Source organism: Canis lupus, chromosome 33 (genome assembly GCF_011100685.1).
Source record: "Canis lupus familiaris isolate Mischka breed German Shepherd chromosome 33, alternate assembly UU_Cfam_GSD_1.0, whole genome shotgun sequence".
Taxonomy (NCBI): domain Eukaryota; kingdom Metazoa; phylum Chordata; class Mammalia; order Carnivora; family Canidae; genus Canis; species Canis lupus.
The window spans coordinates 26,945,992-26,962,634 of record NC_049254.1 but is presented as its reverse complement, the minus strand read 5'-3'; the positions used below and the strand labels follow the sequence as shown (position 1 = coordinate 26,962,634).

At 36.4% G+C, this 16,643-nt stretch overlaps 1 protein-coding gene across 5 annotated transcripts in view; it reads right to left on the bottom strand.

Moving 5' to 3' along the window:
- Positions 1–16,643, bottom strand: part of SEC22A (SEC22 homolog A, vesicle trafficking protein) — a 69,086-nt gene that overhangs the window by 5,001 nt on the left and 47,442 nt on the right. For 4 of the 5 annotated variants that reach the window (XM_038583041.1, XM_038583045.1, XM_038583043.1 and 1 more), the window contains 2 exons: positions 8,227–8,292; positions 2,845–3,475 (listed from right to left, as the gene is read on the bottom strand). In XM_038583041.1, the coding sequence (XP_038438969.1) occupies positions 3,245–3,475; positions 8,227–8,292 (297 nt within the window). In that variant the 3' untranslated portion in view covers positions 2,845–3,244. Of the gene's footprint in view, positions 1–2,844; positions 3,476–8,226; positions 8,293–16,643 lie in introns of those variants that run through there. The other variant, XM_038583044.1, reaches the window with a different exon arrangement.

The following is a 16,643-nucleotide window of genomic DNA, read 5'->3' as shown; positions in this document are numbered from 1 at the left end:
AGATTTAGGAAAAAGAAAACATAAAAATGAAAACCAGAAAACCAAAAATAAGATGGCAAACGTAGGCCCTAATACATCAATGATTACATTAAAAGTAATGGTGTAGGGCAGCCCGGGTGGCTCAGTGGTTTAGCACCGCTTTCAGCTCAGGGTGTGATCCTGGGGGCCTGGGATCAAGTCCCATGTCGGACTCCCTGCAATGAGGCCTGCTTTTCCCTCTGCCTGTGTCTCTGCCTCTCTCTGCCTTTCTCTGTCTCTCATGAGTAAATAAATAAAAATCTAAATAAATAAATAAATAAAAGTAATGGTGTAAATACAACAAATAAAGTTGTTAATCTTCTATCAGAAACTCACTTCAAATAATATAGGCAAAGTGGAAGTAAAAAGACAGAGGATATATTATGCAAACATTAATCAGAAGAAAACAGAAATTACTATATTAGTATCATATAAATATAAAAATATTTCCAAAAAGAGAGAGGGCTAAAGAGACTATAAACCGCATATTATATAGTGTTACATAGATCAACCCACCACGAAGGCAATAATGCCAAATGTGTATGAGCCAAACAACAGAGCTACAAAATATGCAAAGCAAAAACTGATATATTAAAATGAGAAATATACCAATCCACAATTACACTTGAAAACTCCAGGGGAAGTGGGTGGCTCATGGGGATCCCTGGGTGGCTCAGTGGTTTAGCCTTTGGCCCAAGGAGCGATCTTGGAGTCCCGGGATCGAGTCCCATGTCAGGCTCCCGGCATGGAGCCTGCTTCTCCCTCCTCCTGTGTCTCTGCGCCCCCCCCCCCCTACTCTCTGTCTCTATCATAAATAAATAAATAAATAAGTCTTAAAAAAAAAAAAAAAGAAAATTCCAGTACTCCTCTCTCAACCGATAAGACTAAATAGAAAGTCAACTAGGATACAGAAACACTGAACACCATCAACCATTGGATCTAGTTGACATTTACAGAGCACTTACTCAGCTGCAGTAGAATACACATTCTGTTTAACTGCTCATGGAACATATAACAAGACAGACCATATTTTGAGCCACAGAATAAATCTCAACAAATTTAAAGAACTGAAATCACACAGAGTGTTTTCAACCACAGTAGAATCAAACTAGAAATCAATAATGGAAAGAAAACTGGAAAATCTCCAAACTCTTGGAAACAAAACATTAATTCCAAATAATCCATAATCCATAATCCATAGGTCAAAGAGGAAGCCACAAGGAAAAAAAGTTTTAAAATACATTGAATTAAATGAAAATAAAAATCCTCTTGTAAAAAGCCCAAATACCCATTGACTGATGAATAGATAAAGAAGATGTGGAGTGTATGGGTATGTGCGTGTGTGTAGATATTCTATTTTTATATATTTTATATATATATATATTCTATTTTATATATTCTATTCTATATATATTTTATTTTATACATAAACATATATATGTATAAACATATATGTATAAACATACATACATATATATAAACATATATAGACATACACACACATATATATTCCATTATATATCCCATTATATGTGTATGTAATGCTCCATTTATATAATGGAATATTACTCAGCCATAAAAAAGAATGAAATCTTACCATTTGCAATTTGCAATGACATGAATAGAGCCAGAAATTATTATGCTAAGTGAACTAAGCCAGTCAAAGAAAGGCAAATACCTCATAGATCTCATTTATATGTGGAATTTAAGAAACAAAACAGATGAAATGGGAAGGGGGGAATGAGGCAAACCTGGAAACAGACTCTTAACCACAGAGAACAAACAGGGTTGCTGGAAAGGAGGCGGGCAGAGGGATGGGTGAAATAGGTGATGGGGACTAAGGAGGGCACTTGTGATGAACACTGGGTGTTGTATTTCAGTAATGAATCACTAGATTCTACACCTGAAACCAATATTACACCTATGTTAACTAGATAAAATTTAATAAAAACTTGAAAAAGAAAAAAATAAAAATTTTAATGAAAAAAAATGTAACATATCAAAATTTATGGGACACAGATAATGGTGTTCAAAAAGAGAAATATTTAACACTAAAAATATATATTACAAAAGAGAAAATTCTCAATTATCAAAGCTCCCATCGCAAAAGCCTAGAAAAGAAGAGCCAAAGAAACCCAAAGCAAGCATGAAGAAGGAAATAATAAAGAGTAGAAATCAACAGAATTGAATATACAAAAAAACCCCAACAAAACAAAGAGCAGGTTCTTTGAAAAGTTCGAATTAATAAGTAAGTCTGACAAAGAAAAAGAGAAGATACAATATGAGGAATGAAACAGAGTATTAGGGACACCCGGGTGGCTCAGTGGTTGAGCATCTGCCTTCGGCCCAGGTCATGACCCTGGGGTCCTAGGATCAAGTCCCACATCCGGCTCCCTGCAGGGAGCTTGCTTCTCCCTCTGCTTATGTCTCTGCCTCTCTCTCTGTCTCTCATGAATAAATAAATAATTTTTTTAAAAAAAGAAAGAAACAGAATATTACTACAGTACTACAGATCATACAGACATCAAAAGGATAGTTAAGGGATACTCAACCAACTCTACACACATAAACTTGATAATGAAATAGACCACTTCATCATTAAATACGAACTATCATAAGTCATGTATAATGAGAAAGATAATCCAAATAACTGTGTAACTATTAGAAAAATGGAACTTAATATAGATTATATAGTCATGGTAATCAATACCATGTGGTACTGGCAGAGAGACGGACACATACATCAATAAAAGAATACAAAACTCAGAAATAGGCTCATACAAATATGTACAACTGATGTTTGACAAAGATGCAAAAGTAATTCAGTGGAGGAAAAAAAAAACCTTTTTTAAAAAAATGGAGCAATTGACCATTCATCCATAAGCCAAAAACAACAACAAAGTTCAAAAAACAGAGAGGTGGTAATTTGTGCGGAGGCCACTACACTCCCTAGCGACCTCCCAGTGACTCGCCATCATAAGCAGCACCTAAGTAGCACCTTAGCGAAGATCGCAGAGATCGAAGCTGAGATGGCTTGGACTCAAAAGAACAAGGCCACAGCACACCACCTAGGGCTGCTGAAGGCTCGTAAGAGAGCCTTGTTAAGCTTCGTAGAGATCTCATTACCCCAAAAGGTGGTGGTGGTGGTGGGCCAGGAGAAGGTTTTGATGTGGCCAAGACAGGTGATGCTCGAATTGGGTTTGTGGGTTTTCCATCAGTGGGGAAGTCAACACTGCTTAGTAACCTGGCAGGGGTATATTCTGGGGTGGTAGCCTATGAGTTCACTACTCTGACTACTGTGCCTGGTGTTATCAGATACAAAGGTGTCAAGATCCAGCTCCTGGATCTTCCAGGTATCATTGAGGGTGCCAAGGATGGGAGAGGTAGAGGCCGTCAAGTCATTGCAGTGGCCCGAACATGTAACTTGGATCCTGATTGTTCTGGATGTCTTGAAACCCTTGGGACATAAAAAGATAATTGAAAATGAGCTGGAAGGCTTTGACATTTGCTTGAACAGAAAACCCCCCAACAATGGCTTTAAGAAGAAGGACAAAGGAGGCATTAATCTCACAGCCATTTGCCCTCAGAGCGAGATGGATGCTGAGACTGTGAAGAGCATTCTGGCTGAATCCAAAATTCACAATGCTGATGTGACTGTATAGTGATGCCACAGCAGACGACCTCATCCATGTGGTGGAAGGAAACAGAGTTTATACCCCTTGTATCTATGTGCTGAATAAGATTGATCAGATCTCCATTGAGGAATTGTATATCATCTATAAGGTGCCCTACTGTGTACCCATTTCGGCCCATCACCACCAGAATTTTGATGACCTATTGAAAAAGATCTGGGACTATCTGAAACTAGTAAGGATTTACACCAAACCCAAAGGCCAACTGCCAGACTATACATCTCCAGTTGTGCTGGCTTATTCCAGGACTACAGTGGAGGATTTCTGCATGAAGATTCACAAAAATCTTATCAAAGAATTTAAATATGCTCTGGTCTGGGGTCTATCTGTGAAAGATAATCCTCAAAAAGTGGGTAAAGACCATACGTTGGAGGACAAGGATGTCATTCAGATTGTGAAGAAGTGAAACCTTCCCTTCTGCCCATCTGCTGGTCCAACCATAGCAGCTTATCCCATGACCAAGCACCCTATCCCAAACCCCTTCCGGCTTTGGCAGCCAGTGGATCAGGAATCAGGGGAGGGAGATGGAGGCCCTCAAACTGGAACTTTACTTGTCTTACCTTGGTGTCACCTTATAAATTCAACTGCATAAAGGACCTGGTAGGCCAGCCAGCTATGTGCAAAACAAAAGTCCAAAAAACAAAAACAAAAAACACAAACCCCTCAATCTAATCATCTAAGTCTCAAATTTCATATAATCTTATACAAAATTTAATTAAAAATGGGTCACGAACTTAAATGTGAAACATAAAACTAAAACTTTTAGAAGAAAACAAAAAAGAAAATCTTGGGGTAGGGGTAGGGAAAGAGTTCTTAGACTTGAATCAATGGAATCATAATAGCATATGGTGACAGATGGTTGCTACACTGTGGTGAGCATAGCAAAAGGTATAAACTTGTGGAATCACTGTGTTGTACACCTGAAACTATACTTCAATTTAAAAAAAAGTTCTTAGACTAGATACTGCAAACATTTTCCATAAAAGAAAAAAAACTGATAAAATGAACTTTATCAAAATTAAAAACTTTCGCTCTGCAAAAGACCTGGTTAAAAGGATGAAAAGACAAGCTACAGACTGGGATAAGATACTTGCAAATTATATTTCTGTCATAGGACTGATGTCTAGAACTCTCAAACTTGACAGAAAAAAACAAATGATCCAATTACAAAATAGGCAAAAAACATGAAAAGACATTTCATCTAAGAGGACACACAGATAACAAATAAGTACATGAAACAATATTCAACATCATTAGCCATTAGAGAAATGCAAATTAACCAATGTGAGGGATCACTACACACCTAACAGAATGGCTAAAATAAAAAAGTGATAACAAATGCTGGAGAGGATGTGGGAGAAACTGGATCACTCCTACAATGCTGATATGAGTGATGTAAAATGTAAAAATGTAAACGTAAAATGGAATTCTACTCTGGAGAACTGTGTCTATCTCAATAAAACTAACGACACCACTACTACAAGACCTAGCAATTACCCTCCTGAGAATTTATCTCAGAGAAATGAAGACATGTTCACACAGATACCTGTACATGAATGTTTATAGCAGCTTCATTTAAAATAGCCCCAAACTGGAAACAACCCAGATGTCCTTCAATGGGTGAATGATTAAACAAAATATGGTACATCCATACCCTGGAATACCATTCACCAACAAAAAGCAACAAAAAATCGTTGATAAATGCAAGAACCTGGATAAATCTCCAGAGAATTATATACTGAATAAAATAATGCCAATCACAAAAGGTTCATACTATATGGTTCCATTTACATAGCATGACCTAAAATTAGGAAATTACAGAAATGGAGAACACATTAGTGGCTGCCAGAGATTAAGGGGCAGAAGGGAAGTGGATGTGGCTATAAAGAGGCAAACAAAGGCTGCTTGTGGTAATAAAACTTTTCTCTGTCTTGCCAGCATTGACATCAACATCCTGGCTGAGATAACGTATTATAGTTGTGCAAGATGGTACTACTGGGGGAAACCCAGGTAAAGGTTATGTATCTCTCTTACAACAACTACAATTATCTCAAAATAAAAAGTTTAATAAGAAAAACAACTTCACACTCACATATTTGTCTGCAACTTATTTTATAAACAACTAACAGACACACTATATGCATGCACATACAAAACGAGAGTGTAATATAGAAAGAATTGCAAAATGTTAATAATTAGTGTCTCTAAGTATACTAGTCTTTCAACTTGTCGGAAAGTTTTCAAAATAAGCACTGCGGGGAAAAAAGAACAGTCTCTAGTTTCCAGATCCTTTGATTTCCTCTTCCAATGTTCCACAGCAAGATTACTCCTATCTGACTGAGCTGTGTGTGTCCATAAGTACCCAGAACCTGGAGAAAAAGGCAACAAAACCATGGAGTCGAAGCCTTTGAGGTCTGATCTAAAGGGAATGAAAAAAATACCCTAAAGATGGAACATGTTACAGGATAAAACATGGTATGTTTTACCGTGGAAAAAACTGGCATTATTATCACTCTGGCTCAAGCATATTTGGAAAGCAAACAGTTTCATGCCCGTCAGTGAGAAAATTGGCTTTTTGCTTTTCTTTTTTAAAGCATGAATCCAATTAACTTCTCTCAAGTAAAAGAACACGTGAGTGACAGTGCTCCTCTCAAAACTATTAGCTGTCCTGGGAAATATAATAGAGGTGTGCCTGATGCAGATGGGGCCCGAGTCACTGACTATAAGAACTGGCTAGGCCTCAGTGAAAAATGGCAACAATAACAAGATTAGTGTGGTACTTTCTGTGAGGGTTTAATGGACACAAGGAATATAAAGAGCTGATCAGCACAATTAAGAGCTCATTTCATTTTGCTATTATTAGTAGTATTTAAAATTATTTCATTAAGGCCTTTGATAAAAAATAATTTTAAAAAATGTAAATATATTAAAATAATTTTATTAAAGCAAAACAGCCAAAAGTACATTTTATAAGAATTACTCATGAAATTATTTTAATGTTAACATTTACCTCATTGTTTTAGAATATGAAATAATGCATGTTAAGTTATAAAACTGTAATTTCAAAGCATTATAAAAAATTATACAAATATAGTAATTTTGCTTACAAACAGCATAATATAGTGGGATGAATATGATATTTAAAATAAAAAAACCCAAAGTCAAATCCTGACTCTACTGCTTACTAGCTATGTGATTTCTCAAACTGCCTCAGAATTCTCATTTCCAAAAATGAGATAATGTCTTCTGTGTGATAGGGCTATAGAGATTATAGTTTAAAATAAAATCTACACAAAAACACTTCATAAAATTAAAGTACTTGTGACATTAACAAATACAAGTGTTCACATTTCCTGCATGAAATGTCATTCATTATAATTAAATCTGTCAAACTGGATAGAAAATTTCTAAATACAAATGCTTAAGAAAAATTAGAGGATTAAAAAAATAGGGCCACTTGAAACTAAAATGTCTCATCCATCTTTATATAAAGTCAAATGCATATATTCAAAGTATTTCACCAGAGACTTCTGAGTTTTAGATAGCCTTATGTTTGCAGTCCTGAATCTTTCTAACATTCTTTCTATGCAAGCCAGAGAAATGTGTCACTAATAAACGTTACATCAAAAGGTCTGCTTGCTTTACCACATTTCAGCAAAGACATTCCTCTTACTTCTCAGGAATGCCAGGACCTAGTTCCCTATCACCAGGTGCAAAACCTCCTGGCTCTGTAAGTCTCGTATCTAACCTGTCTTCAAGTCCTTGCGGGCTTCCTCCAAAGTGTCCTTCCCTCACCCCCCATCCCTACTGCCATTACCAGAGTTTCTTCTTTAATTGCCTTCTGCCTTAAGTAAGGGAATCACCTTCAACTAATTTCGTTTCTTCCAATTTCTCTATTCTGGCAATCCATCCTAGTCCTAGTCCTCACTAATAAATACCCGAAAATTCTGCTTCTGCTCTTCTTTTACACTTCTTTCATACTTTCCCAAAAGTATAAAATCCTCATGCTGAAGTATAAGAAGAGCTCTTGGGCTCAATAATCAATCACCAAAAAATCTAGAAGTAGCCTTTACTGCCACAGGCAGCTGACATACTACCACTGAAACCTGGCACAGAAGAGTGTAAACATTAATTAAGTTCACTGGGCTTTAAGTCCATTCAAAATGGAGATGTAGGGGCACCTAGGAGGCTCAGTCAGTTAAGCATCTGCCTTCAGCTCAGGTCATGATTCCAGGTCCTGGGATCAAACCCCACATCGGGCTCCCTGCTCAGCAGTAAGTCTGCTTCTCCCTCTCTCTCTGCTTCTCCCCCTGCTCATGCTGTGTCTCAAATAAACAAATAAAATCTTTTAAAAAAATGGAGATGTAGATCATAAAGCTAAAAAAGGCTCAAAAGAGAAGCAAAGAACTCAGACATTATTTTTATTTATTTAAACTCCACAACCAATTATTAGAATTAATACCTGAAACAAACAATAATAGGAAAATGTTTTTTTAAAAAAATGGGGAGAACCTACCTGGTAAAGGCAGGCTGCTGTTCCAAGGAAAAATGCAACAACGTAATTAAAATCTTCACCATCACTCTGCAAAAACAAAATTAAAAGTTACTTTTTTTCTGGTGGAAGCTCATTTCCAAAAAGAATCCATCAGGATAGGATACAATAATGTTTATGCACAAATGGTATGTAAGAATTCTCAAGAGTCCTAAAAGTCCAGGGAGTGTGAGGTACAGAAAGACTACCAGTGTTCCTCTATGTTTTGGCCCATCAATTTCATTTTACCCATGTATGAAAGGTGAAATGAAATGAAATCACTTATGTCAAAGGGTTTTAAAATGGTGCCAGGGGCCATGAAGGAGATGGGCCTTTATGCACATCCTCACTGATGAAACCATGAACTCTAAACTGGGCCAAACTACAAATATTCCAAGGACTCTGCCCAAACACCTGCAATTACCTATGGTAAGAGTCTTTGCTAAGGGGCAGCCTCAGCAACAATTATATTCAGGCAAGACTAGTTTTCTACTGCCAACGCCAAACAAAATTCTTTGTAAGCAACACATACAAACATTTTTTTGGTCTTCTTTAAAACCTTAAATTTTGTGCCCTAAAGGGACACAATTTGGGTTGCTACCCAAACTGTGCTCTCCCAGTTGCAATTCAGAGATCCCATATAAATGCTTTTGTTTTGTTTTAGCTCTGCCTCTTTTCTTAGTCAACCCAAGAAAAGATGAAAGCCAATGGGAAAGTTTCCACATAAGGTAAAACAAAACAAAACAAAACAAAACAAAACAAAAAACAAACAAACAAACAAAACAACTCTCTCCACTGAAAAAAAAAAAAAGCACAACACTCCAGTGGCCTATAAAGTCAGTCCTGCTTACTAGGATCACTACCTGACTCAAATAAGCATTGACAAACCTTACTATCAGGGAAGCCTATCATTGAATCTTCCAATAAAGTAATTTGACAGGATTTAAAAAAAAAAAAAAACTGAAGTTACTGTCCACTAGAGTGTGCTAAATCCCAATGAGAACAGTCACACACTGTGCGAGAAAAATAGCCACCCAGAGGAAAAACAGATACATCATATACAGAATGTTTTTTTCCAATGAAAACTAATGGAAAACTAATAGAAAACCCAAGTTTTTCTATTCTCTCTTGATTCCTCTTACATATCTATATTTAATTTCTTTCAGTGTTTTTATGAAGTAAAACATATAGCCCAAGCAGGAGCATTACATTTGGCCCTTATTTTAGAAAAAATATATTTACACAATGAAAATGTTCACAGGACATGGGAGTGTCTCTCATAATATATAGAGAAAATTCCTTTTCCATTTGCTATTAGGCAAGAGAACTGATCGTAAAGCAGAGGGAGAATGGCTTAACCTAGCAGGATAATCTTAAAATAGGAACCATTAATCTGTCTGGAATGTGTAGGCTTGTTCTACCTCAGAGGCACAGAAGGTCAACATGAAACCTTCCTAACTTTAATAATTCTAAGACTTTAAGTCCTGCTTGTTTTTTCTTAATCCTTCATTTTTTAAGTGATCATTTTTTCTGATTATAAAAGCTTATGTTGATTATACAGAATTTGGAAAACAGACTGTCACAAAAAAGAAATTCATATAGTCTATAATACCATAACTCCGGGAGGATTCCCACTAACCATTTCATGTATTTCCTTCTGATATTTTCTGTACAAAAATATATGCACATTAAAAAATGGAATTATACTTTTATATACTAGTTTTTAATACTACACATTATATCAAACACTTTCTCAAGATACCGAATATTCCTCAAACGCATGATTTGTAGCGATTATTTAACGTTCCATTGTGGGGATATACCATTAATTACCCTACTGGGATATTATTTTTTCCCTTAATTTACAATATCACTTTGTAACTCTCTTAATTGCCTTTGGAACATTTAAGAGCAAGTTCCTGGAGTCAGTCAGACCTGGGTTCAAATCTTTCCTTACTATCTGTATGGTCTTGGACTATTTAACTTCAATTTCCACTTAAAAAAAAAAAAAGTTGTAGAGATTAAATAACATTTGCAAACACACAGAACTGTAACTGGCACACAGTAAGTACTCAAAAACATTTACCAACCTCTCTTTCCCTGAGGTCACTGTCTGCATCATTTATCAGATAATTAGATTATCTTCTAGTATTGTTTAAACCCTTATCTTCTCAAGTAGACCCTAACCTTTATTTTTTTAAATTGAGGTATAATTGACATAAAACATTATATTAGTTTCAAGTGTATGCCATAACAGTTCTATATTTGTATATATTGCAAAATGATCACCACAATAAATCTAGTTGTCATGTGTCACCATACAAAGTTACAATTTTTTTTCTTGTGATAACTTTAAAATTTACTCTTAGTTACTTTTTTAAAAAAAATATTTTATTTATTTATTCATAGACACACAGAGAGAGGCAGAGACACAGGCAGAGAGAGAAGCAGGCTCCATGCAGGGAGCCGGATGTGGGACTTGATCCCAGGTCTCCAGGATCACACCCCAGGCTGCAGGCGGCGCCAAACCGCTGCGCCACTGGGGCTGCCCCTTAGTTACTTTCAACATACAACACAATATTACTGACTACAGTCACCATGTTGATGTTACATTCCCATATTTATAAGTTTGTACCTCTTGGCTCCCTTCACCCATTTTGCCCACTCCCCCAATCCCACTCTAACCTTTCTTCAAGGCAGAAAATCAAACTTACAACCTGAATGAACCGAACGTAGTAGGAATTCAGCAAATGCATGTCGAGTTGAGCTTAAAAAAAATATTTGTACTTGCCAAAGACTACCTATAAATATATTCTTTCATTCAATAAATATTCTTTAAACATTTATGGGCAAGGTATTTTATTACTAGACTTAGGATAGAAGTAAATCCATATGAACTCAAGGAGCTTACTTTCTAATTAAGGAGGCAGATACATTAACCAACAATTCCCACCCAAAGTGTTAACTGATGGGATAGGTGTGTATACAGGGTACAAAAGGAGACTAGTAGAGATACATCTAATTCTGCCTGGGGTAAAAAAAAAAAAGGGTCAGAAATGGTTTGTTCAAGGAAGTAAAGCTTAATCTGGGTCTTGAAGAATGAACTAATAGAAAGGGAGACAAGCTGGGGAGAGAATTCCAGGCAAAGAGAGTAGCACATACAATCAAAAAGAGGCAAGAGCTTAGGATGACTTCAAGTCTTCTTGTTAAGGCAACATTTGAAAGATACCATTCACTAAATTGGGAATACAGAAGGAAAAGTAGGTTTGAGAGCAGAAAAACTGAGTTCATTCTGGACACGTTATTTTAAATTTTTTTTTTTTATGATAGTCACAGAGAGAGAGAGAGAGAGAGAGAGGCAGAGACACACACAGGCAGAGGGAGAAGCAGGCTCCAAGCACCAGGAGCCCGACGTGGGATTCGATCCCGAGTCTCTAGGATCGCACCCTGGGCCAAAGGCAGGCGCCAAACCGCTGCGCCACCCAGGGATCCCTGGACACGTTATTTTAGAGGGGCCAGTTTGACATCTAAATAATCATATTTCATAGATATTTAAATCAGCTTCAGGAAAGAGTTGAATCTAGAGATCTTACTTTAGTCATCTATTTAAAGAGTTGTTAAATGTCTAGGACAATCAAATGTAAATCTTAATTCTTGATTGGCTCCAGATTGGAGAGAGGAAAAGAAACTATAAAGGATATTTAGTCAGTTGTAGAAATTTGAATATGAATTTTTAGATTAGATAATACTGCATTGCTCTTAAAATCTTTGGTGTAATAAAGGTATGATGATTACGTAGGAGAATTCCTGGTCCTTCAAGGCATACATACTAAATAATTCTGAAATAAATTGTGATGATACCTACAATTTTACTTCCACATTATTCAGGGAAAAAAAAGAAAAAAGAAAGAAGGGTAGGTAGGTATACAGATGGATGCTAATTGTATTGTCTTTAAAATCTTTCTGTAAGTTTGAATTCTTCCAAAATAAAATGCAGTGGAAGGGGAATACAAAAATTTAATGCTATGCAACCACTAAAATGAATGTAATAGATCTCCATATACTTATATAAAATGATCTACATATTGTTAGGTGGGAAAGATGCAAATAAGTATAGAGTATGTTGCCATTTATATAGAAATACTTTGAAAAGAACAACTGCATAAGTAAATATGTACTAGCATATGCACATTATCTCCCTAGCAGGATAACCCAGTGGTTGACTTTAGGGAAGAGAAATGGGAAAAGAATGACTTACTGTGACAAGAGGCTTTGGAATTACAGGCTTTGAAACTGTAGGCATGTGCATATGCAGGAGGATGTGTGGGTATGTGTACAGATTAACTTTTTTAAAAAAGGCCATCATGAAAATATCCAAAGAGAAGGTAAAGTGTAAAGTTAAGAATATAAAGCCAAGGGCAGAACACTGAAGAATGCCATTATTTAAAAGACAGGTGAAGGAAGAAAGTTTACCAAATAAACTTAGGAATAGGAATATCAAAGGAAAAAAAAATACAACAGGAGAAAACTGTTTCATGAAAATGAAGGGATAAGAAATTGTTGGGCAGTGTGGGTGGCTCAGCGGTTTAGCACTGCCTTCAGCCCAGGGTATGATCCTGGAGACCCAAGATTAAGTCCCACATTGGGCTCCCTGCGTGGAGCCTGCTTCTCCCTCTGCCTGTGTCTCTGCCCTGCTCTCTCTCTCCCTCTCTCTCTCTCTCTCATAAATAAAAAAATCTTTTAAAAAAACTGTCAAGGGGATCCCTGGGTGGCGCAGCGGTTTAGCGCCTGCCTTTGGCCCAGGGCGCGATCCTGGAGACCCGGGATCGAATCCCACATCGGGCTCCTGGTGCATGGAGTCTGCTTCTCCCTCTGCCTATGTCTCTGCCTCTCTCTCTCTCTCTCACTGTGTGCCTATCATAAATAAATAAAATTAAAAAAAAAAACTGTCAAGAAGAATAATGTAACATAAACTATTAATAGTAATTGATTTGCTCCTAAGTTCTCTAAAATAAATTTTATTTCTGAAATTAAACAGTCACTTTTAATAGGAAAAACTGAATAGTATGTGAGGTGAGGCAGAGAGGTCACATAAGATGAGACCTCAAGAGTGGCTGCAGCATTTGGCAATTGAATACCAGTGAGCTTAATGGTCAGGATTTGGAAGAATGAAGGGCAGAAAAGAGATCAAAAGAGATGAAGAGAATAGGGGTGAAGGAGTGGGAACAACAAACAGTATATTCTTTCAAAAAATGAGAAAGGAACATACATCAAGAAGGTTTTTTGTTTTTTTTTTTAAAGATCGGCACACTACGGCATGTTTATGAGCTTGGAGAAAAGAGCCAATAGATTGGAAGAGATGAAATGCAGTTGAGGGAACAGCTAGTGGTTGAGGGAAGGTGGGACAGAGGTTTGGAGTGGGAGGGCAAGAACAGAGGGATGAAGGCAGGGGGCAGAGCAGGGAAGGAGGGGGTAGACTAAGGAGTTCAAATAAAAATTTTAAATATGTTACTTTTACCCTTAGGGTAATACTAGGATACCAATATATTGCTTTGAAAACTAACAGAGGGAAAGAACATTTTCTTAAAGGTGAAGATGAAGAGATAAGCACAGGCTTTATATAAAAGCCACACAATATTTTTGGATGATACCATAAAAATGACTGTAATCATTGGGAAATATTTACTTTTTAATCTTAAGTGGAAGAAAGGGCATAAACTTATATAATGGATATGAAAGTATATGTATGTATTTGTATGTATATGTGTGTGTATATATACACACACACACAAATAAAGAGAAAATTTGGAGATGATTTTTATTTTCCTTATACTTTTTCCCTCAACTCTTTAACAATGAGCATAGTATCAGGAAAAATACTTTTATTTCTTTTGAAAGCAAGCAAGCACTGCATCTTAGCATAGATATTATGCCACTAAATAAATCAAAAACTTCTGTTGAGCTTTAATAGGTAGAAATAAATCTATGGGAAATAAAGAACTCAAGGAATAAAAGCAAGTTGATTACTTCTGCTTTGTAGTAGCCATTACAATTTCAAAATCAGAGTCTTAGACTGTTACTACTGAAGTGGTCCTTGAGCCTATGTAGTCTAAAACCTGTCTCTTGAAGAATAGGAAAATGAAATCCAAAAACATAAAACAACCCATCCAAGGTCACTAAGTCAGTTACTGGCAGATGGGACCCAGGTATCCTGAATCTAGACTAGCATTTCTACTGCTGTATCAGATTCCTCAATTTTTTCCTAATGCACCACATGCAAATTACTTCTAGATTGGCACCAGTTTAATTAGTAATCATTGTCTCAAGGTTGACCATTTAAGGAATACAGGCAATATAAACCTAATGTGATAAAAGCTTCTATATTCATGAGGTGTCAGTTCATAATAAACTTATTAACATCTCTAAACTCAGAACAAAATTAGGAAATGAGTGAAAATAATCTAATTTACATATTACTGTGAACCCTAAATCAAATTACCAGCTTAAAATAAAACTGCACTCATCCTACAGCTCCCCTAGTTTGAACTTAAATTCCAAAGAAAACATTTCAGTGCTATATCTTTTAATGAATTCCTTGTTATTACTCTAAGAGGCAGTTTTGTTAATTTAGAAGAAACAAACTTGTACTGCATCTTCAAACAGTGTTAACAATATACAGGAATGTTGATTCATGTGGGTTCTCAAGTTTAAATGTGCCTCAGGCACCAACTTACATACTAGAAGATAAATGTGGCAATCATTTTTAGCATTCAGAAAGGAGTTAAAATTCATGGCCTTAAAAAGGTAAACTTTAATATCAATGCACTGCTCACACTCAGGAAATATATGTATTTTCAGCTAGATCTAAAAATATGATCCACAAATCAATCCTTGGCTCTTCAATCAAGTATTAAAGAAATGCTGAGGGCACTTCCTCTGCACACTGCCTTTCTGCCTCCTCTATAACCACCATGATCCGAGTAACTCCACCACAGTTAACTTTAAAACAGGTAACTTTAAGTCCCATGCCCTGGAATTTGCACTCGCGTTTACACAGCACACCATCTCAAAAAGATCTATTTTTCCTGACCAAAAATTATCTACAGTGACTCTAGAGGTTATTTCTAACACAAAATACAATGATGAACCACAGAGAAGGCTGAAAGTATGTCTTAAATTCAATGGCTTTAGTGAGAATAAAAAGGATCTTTTTCCAGTACAAGTCATCAACAATAATGAAATAGACGCCAATGAGGGAAAAGTAAAAGCAAGAGACCTCAGGTCCCCAATTCTGTATATATATTTTAGGTTAACCTGGGCTGAAAGAATGTACTTGTTGAAACTAATCTAGTTTGTACCCCTAATCCTATCCTGCTTAAAACTCTAAATTGATCACAGTATCCTCTGCAGTTTGACATTCCATTCTCTCCTTCTGTTTACCTACTGTCCTTTCCATCCTTTAAGACACAGAATCCTGGGCAGCCCGGGTGGCTCAGTGGTTTAGTGCCACCTTCAGCCCAGGGTGTGATCCTGGAGTCCTGGGATCAAGTCCCACATTGGGCTCCCTGCATGGAGCCTGGTTCTCCCTCTGCCTGTGTCTCTGCCTCTCTCTCTCTTTCCCTCCCTATGTCTCTCATGAATAAATAAAATGTTTAAAAGAAAAAAAAAAAAAAGGAAGACACAGAATCCTTAGAAGGTAGATATTTCCAACACCACACAGTGCTCCTAATTCATTATTCTTAGAAAAAAACATGGAAAAATATTTCCAAGCATGACTTATCAGAACATTTTCCTCTATGTTGATATAAAAATCCCCAATAACTGCAATAGGAACCTCTACTTTTGGTCCAATGAATTTCCAAAAGCAGTGATTCTCATTTAGGTGATTCTCATTTAGAAGATCAGAATTTGCTGGAAAATATTTTCAACCTATCTACAAGTGACAAACTAACTGTGGACTATATTCCTCCCAACTTTGTACTGATTCCTTGTTCCTGTCTTTAAGTGTCCCCATTTTAGAAACCTCAATTACTGATGAATGTATGTGGAATAGGTCAGGTGGCTATGATAGAACAAAGATTTAAAACAATCTTAAAGGAACCAAGTAACTAAGTGTCCATAGTTTCCAGACAGCTAAAAATCCCATTTCGACCAGTTTACAGGTCCTTGGATCAGGTGATAAGGAAACACTGTTGGAATAAATCTAGGACAGCAGTGAAAAAGAAAGAATTCCATGTCAACCATTAGAAAGATACATCTCAAAGATACAAGCATCTACTGAGTCCCCAAATTATAATGATCTACTAATTAAAAAAAAAAAAAAAAGCCTTCTAATTTCTTCCCTACTTGTAAGGTACTCCATGTTTCCTTCATACTCCAGCACCACAGTTTTAAGGAACTGT